This window comes from Asparagus officinalis, chromosome 6, assembly GCF_001876935.1.
Source record: "Asparagus officinalis chromosome 6, Aspof.V1, whole genome shotgun sequence".
NCBI classification, from domain to species: domain Eukaryota; kingdom Viridiplantae; phylum Streptophyta; class Magnoliopsida; order Asparagales; family Asparagaceae; genus Asparagus; species Asparagus officinalis.
This window is the reverse complement of record NC_033799.1, coordinates 76,221,343-76,227,419: the sequence shown is the minus strand read 5'-3', so window position 1 is coordinate 76,227,419 and position 6,077 is coordinate 76,221,343. Positions and strand designations below refer to the sequence as shown.

Here is a 6,077-nt window from a genome sequence, read left to right as displayed (position 1 = left end):
GATCTGGGCGGTTTATTATAAACCCAATAAAGAGATCTGAGCCCTTCGTTGAAAATCCCATCCCCCAAAATCCCTACCCTTCTCTCTTCTTTCCCGCTCAGATCGCGCCATCACCGACCCCCTCCTCCTCACCACCGCCCGAAAGCGCCGCCGCCCAAGCTCGGCCAATCCCTCGACGTCCCCGTTCAGCGTCGCCGCCGTCCCCTTGCCCTAGCCATCACCTCCCCTCCTCCTCTCCAGCTCCCGAGATCGCCGCCGCTGAGCGTCGCCGCCGGGTCAGCGCCGTCTACTCCTCCTCGCCATCGAACTCACCCCTCGTCATCAGCCACGCCTCCGATGGCATTTGAGCTCAGCCCTCAGGTTCATCGCCGCCTCCGGAGCTCGACCAAGCCCTCGACGTCTGCCCTCATGGCTTCGAACAAATTGAAAGAGTCGACGTCTTCGAATTCTTCAAAATCAAAGCCTACCTCTTCTAAATGCAATAATCCTCCAACTTCGTAAGTAATTTGCCATGATATATTTAATTTTTAACTCTTTCTGAATTATAATTTTTGTTGTAAGCCATGATGTATAATGTTTGTGTTAATAAACTTGTTAATATGCGTCTTAATTTGCCCAAATATATTTAATTTTTAACTCTTTCTGAATTATAATTTTCTTGTAGGGCTAAGATAACACACTTGAGAATTCCGGCCAATTTGTGTTATTTTCGAGATTTAATTGATAAGCGAATAAAATTAGATGAAAGACACCTAAAAGCCCTACAGACGACACCTTTTCACAGCTTTCTCAATATACCCACATCCTTGAGCAATGAGCAAATAGCAATTGATTGCTTGATTCAAAATTTTAATCCTGATAAATGCTCATTCATGATTGGGAATAAAAATTGTGTGTTCGGTATAGATGATATTCACCGAATTACCGGATTGCCAAAGGAGGGAATTCCGATAAAAATGAGTGGGGCAGCGGCTAATACAATCTACACCTATTTTGTAAAGAATTATAAGAAAGCCGATGAGGAAAAGAAGGCGGTGATTTCGGGGAAGCGCGATAGAATGGCCGAGATGATTGTAGATATGATTAATGAAGACCCTATAATATGTGTGAAACTTATTGTGGCTTTCATTATCGGCTTCATATTATGCCCGCGGACATGTAAGACATGTCCCTTGTGGGCGTTTAGATATGCGGAGCAGTTATCAACTTTGCATAAATATAATTGGTGCCATGCGGTGTTCACTCTTCTTTGCAAAGAGATGAGTAAATCAAAGAAGTCTCTTAGTATGCGGGAATTAGGTCAGCGCTCAAATGCCGGGTACATGGGTGGTTTTTCCTCCGTTTTACTGGTGAGTTACATGAACATTATTTTGTATATCTTTTCATTTTGATAATGATTATTGTTTATGCACATGCTAATGTGTAGTTTCTTTTTTGTAGGTTTGGTTTTATGAAAAAGTAGGGGAATTAGAGTACACTTCAGATATTGAAAGGTTACCGCCGCTCTTTTGTGTGAAGAGTACTGGAAAGTGGAGGAGGACTACTATGAACAAATTATATAGAGTCCCGAAGTTGGTTACGGATAATGGCCAAGAGAATACTCCTCTTATTCATACGGCATCGCCAATAGTATTTGTACATATCGTTGCTCTAATAGTTCATTATTTTATGTCCCTTTTGTTAGTATCTATGTTTGCAACTATAGTATACGTACTAATACTAGCTTTTTTTGGTCAAATAGGAATCAAGGAAAGCTGAATTAATTTTCTTAATTGCGGAGAAGACGTACGAGTTGAATGAGCTCACTACAGAATTACGAGAATTAGAAGAGCGTAGTGCTAGATGCCAAAAAAAACCAAGGAGAAAGAGGATGACGGAAATGTAACTGAAGAAAAAAAATCAAAGAGGATATGGAAGCTAAGGAATATGAGAATTTGGAAGGAACTGGGGAAGCCGATTTATGTGATGACTTTGTGATGAGCGCAAGAGACGTGAGAATTTTAGAAGATGCTCGGTGAGTTTAGTTTTTTAAATTTTCTTGCAATTTTAATTTTTATATTTTCCATATAATTCTTGTGTAACTCTTTGTTAATTATATGCCTTCTCGACTCTATAGAGATGTTTCTCAAAAAGATGAAGGTGGTAATGAGAATAACAGAGAAACGCCATCTATCAAACGGGCTGTCGGAAAGAGGGAGAGGAAGGATGGACCCTCTGTTACTTCACCTTATATGCCTCTAGATCAACCAAAGGAAGGCACAAAGAAGAGACGTGTCATCCAGATATTGGATAGTCCTGATGGGAAAAAAAAGTACAAAAATGAAGAAGGCTTCATACCTACATCTAGAGACTATCCAGGTAAGGCACTGGCGTTTGATTATGAGAACAAATTAATTGAAGACTTTCTACAATCGAGAATGAACAGGTAACTGTTACTGACTTATTCTAATAATAATCTTTGAATTTACTTAATTCTAGTAGCAATTTTCTCACAATGTACTTGCATATAGTGATACGTACATTTGGAAGTGTGCCGAAGCAAGCGTATCTCGCTTAGATGCTTATATACTATTAACGGGAGGTGAACTCAGTGACGATGTAGGTTCTAAACAATTGTGTTATTGATTGTTTGATGTTGTATATAAAATAATTTATATTAACTATTTTATTCATTCATGGTAATTTTTGTAGGTGATCGATGCATTTGTTATTCGGCTTTGTAACAAGATTGAAACAACTGATAGTTATGATCGAAAGATACATGTCACAAGACCTTGGCTTGCAGTAAGTATATCCTTGTTTTTTTCACTAATTGGTGGATATTATTATTATGTTATCCCACAATGTTGACATTATTGCATCTTTTAGCAAGCATTTCTAGAAGGAAATCTTGAAATGGTGGCAAAACGAATGAAGGAAAATGTTTCTCAGCAGAAGTTCTTGGAGTGTGAAAGAATTCTGATCCCGATTGTCAGCTCCGGACATTGGCACCTGGTAGAGTTAGTGAGAGAGGAGACAAAATTCTATCACTACTCCTCAATCAACTCCCCCATTTATACCGCCAATGCTGTGAAATTTATAAATAAGTTTATGAGTTTCATTGAGAGTAATTGGGGATTGGGGAAATTGGAGCATCATGGTCTTGTGTCAGTTGCCGTGCCACAACAAGGACCGTAAGTGTTTCATGCATTTCTAATTTAATTGTTCATTTTTTTGTTTCATAGTCATTTTCAATATTGTAATATTTTTCCCTTAAATGCAGAACGTTAGATTGCAGGATTTTTATGATTGAATTCATTAACAGCATTGTCGAAAAACGGTCGATAATAATTTCAAAAGGAGATTGTGCAAAATATAGAGCAAGGTTTTGTGCTGCTCTTTTGTATGCACGCGATTCACCTTTTTTGTAAATATTATTTTAATTTTCTCCAAGGTTTTTGTTGTGTATTCAATGTTGTAAGTATGTTCATGTTGTTAATATGTTGTTAATTGTTTTGCGTGTACATTTACAGACAACTACGTTGTTGTTGTGTGTTGTAAGTATTTTCATGTTAAATGAGAAGTAAGCTAGGGCTAACATAGCCACCAGAGCAAAAACTTGTGATAGAAATAACGCCAGCCAGCAGTAGAACTAACTCGAGAAGGGATAGAACTAACAGGAGGGCAGCTAGAACTAACAAGCGTGAGGTAGGGCTAACATGGCCACCAAAACAAACACTTGTGCTAGAAATAACGCCAGCCTGCAGTAGAACTAACTCGAGAAGGGATAGAACTAACAGGAGGGCAGCTAGAACTAACAAGCTGTGGGGTAGGGCTAACATGGCCACCAGAACAAACACTTGTGCTAGAAATAACGCCAGCCTGCAGTAGAACTAACTCGAGAAGGGATAGAACTAACAGGAGGGCAGCTAGAACTAACAAGCTGTGGGGTAGGGCTAACATGGCCACCAGAACAAACACTTGTGCTAGAAATAACGCCAGCCCGCAGTAGAACTAACTCGAGAAGGGATAGAACTAACAGGAGGGCAGCTAGAACTAACAAGCTGTGGGGTAGGGCTAACATGGCCACCAGAACAAACACTTGTGCTAGAAATAACGCCAGCCCGCAGTAGAACTAACTCGAGAAGGGATAGAACTAACAGGAGGGCTGCTAGAACTAACAAGCGTGAGGTAGGGCTAACATGGCCACCAAAACGAACACTTGTGCTAGAAATAACGCCAGCCCGCAGTAGAACTAACTCGAGAAGGGATAGAACTAACAGGAGGGCAGCTAGAACTAACAAGCAGTTAGGTAGGGCTAACATGGCCAACAGAACACACACTTGTGCTATCTAGAAATAACGCCAGCCCGCAGTAGAACTAACTCGAGAAGGGATAGAACTAACAGGAGGGCAGCTAGAACTAACAAGCGTGAGGGTAGGGCTAACATGGCCACCAGAGCAAACACTTGTGCTAGAAATAACTCCAGCCCGCAGTAGAACTAACTCGAGAAGGGATAGAACTAACAGGAGGGCAGCTAGAACTAACAAGCAGTTAGGTAGGGCTAACATGGCCAACAGAACACACGAGAATGGCAAGAACTAACACGGAAACGGCTAGAACGAACATTAACCCAGGTAGAACTAACATATTCAATAGATCCAACACTTAAACTAACATTATTCACTTGCACTTGGCTGTGAAGGTTACCGAGATATTATAGGTTTGACTGCATTCATTGTTTTTGCATAGTTCCCAAGGTTGAAGAGTTAACTCACCTTGCAAAAGTGCAGTCCCAAGGAGGAGAGTTATGATAACCTGGTCCGGAACCTATCCCCACATCCCACGCGGCAACATCACCATCCCCAAAGCCTGTTCAACCCCAGGATAGTATTGATTACCTTTTCGGCGCAATCTTTTTCGGATCTCCCCATCGCCGACTCTCTGTAGACTCTTCCTCATTTATTTGTAAACCCCATACTTTTACCCTCTCCCCTACCCTTCAAGTTCCCCTGTATATATGGCGTTGTAAATTCATGGCTAGTTCCTGTACATCCGATGAAGGTCATTGCCTGCCTGGGACGCACGCTGATGTGGATCTTGGATATCCCTCACGCTGATGAAGATGTTATCCCCATTGTCTTTGCTCTTAGTTCCATCAGTGGGTGAATATACCTGGCTCCCTTCAAAGAGTTTGTACATTAACGCCCAGTTAAGATTCATAAGCGCATGGAATACGATCAATTCAGATGGGTCATGCGTGAATCACTTGGGGAGGCATGCAAATGCTGGAGAGAATTGTCCTCTGGCATACGTTAACACTCTATAGCAATACAGTGTTAACGTAAGCCAGAGGACTATCTTTTTGCTAGCATTCGCATGCCTTCCTAGGTGATTCACGTACTGACCCGTCTGAATTGATCGTATTCCATGCGCTTATGAATCTTAACTGGGCGTTAATGTACAAACTCTTTGAAGGGAGCCAGGTATATTCACCCAACAAGCTCATTGAAGGGACCCAGGTATACTCACCCAAGATACTGGAACTAAGAGCAAAGACACAGATTGTACATGCAGTTGACATTACTTTAATACAAGGTTGTTTTGTTAAGTCATCACGTTTTATTGTAAAGATTATGGACTGGTTGTATTGTTATGTTTGCCGTTGTGTTGTCAAGCTTATGGACGGATTGTCAAAGTTATGTTTTGGTTTTCAACCTCTCCGATTTATTGCGAAGTTTAGCACTCTGTTGTCAAGCTTATGGACTGGTTGCGTAGTTCAGCGCTCTGTTGTCAAATCTAATCTGTTTGTTGTTAAGCTTATCTGCTGTTTGCATTTAATTCTACTGTTGTTGTGAAGCTATCTTCTGTTTAGTCTTTGTATTGTTAGGCTTATGGACTTGTTCACAAGTTTAGATCTTGGTTTGTATTGTTAGTTCCAGCTTAGTCTATATTTTTTTGTTGCCCAGATTCGAGCAGAATCAGATAGAAAATGACCAGTTTTTGCCATGTTAGTTCTAAGTTATGCTATGTTAGTTCTAACTTATGTCTTGCTGATTCTAACTTATACCATGTTAGTTCTAATCTACACCATGTTA

General features: G+C 40.7%; 1 protein-coding gene across 1 annotated transcript in view; it reads left to right on the top strand.

Annotated features, from left to right (window-relative positions):
• LOC109846346 (patatin-like protein 3) overlaps window positions 1-670 on the top strand; it is an 11,149-nt gene extending 10,479 nt beyond the window's left edge. The window contains exon 4 of the mRNA XM_020415571.1: window positions 665-670. Coding sequence (XP_020271160.1) covers window positions 665-670 — 6 coding nt within the window. The remainder of the gene's footprint in view (window positions 1-664) is intronic.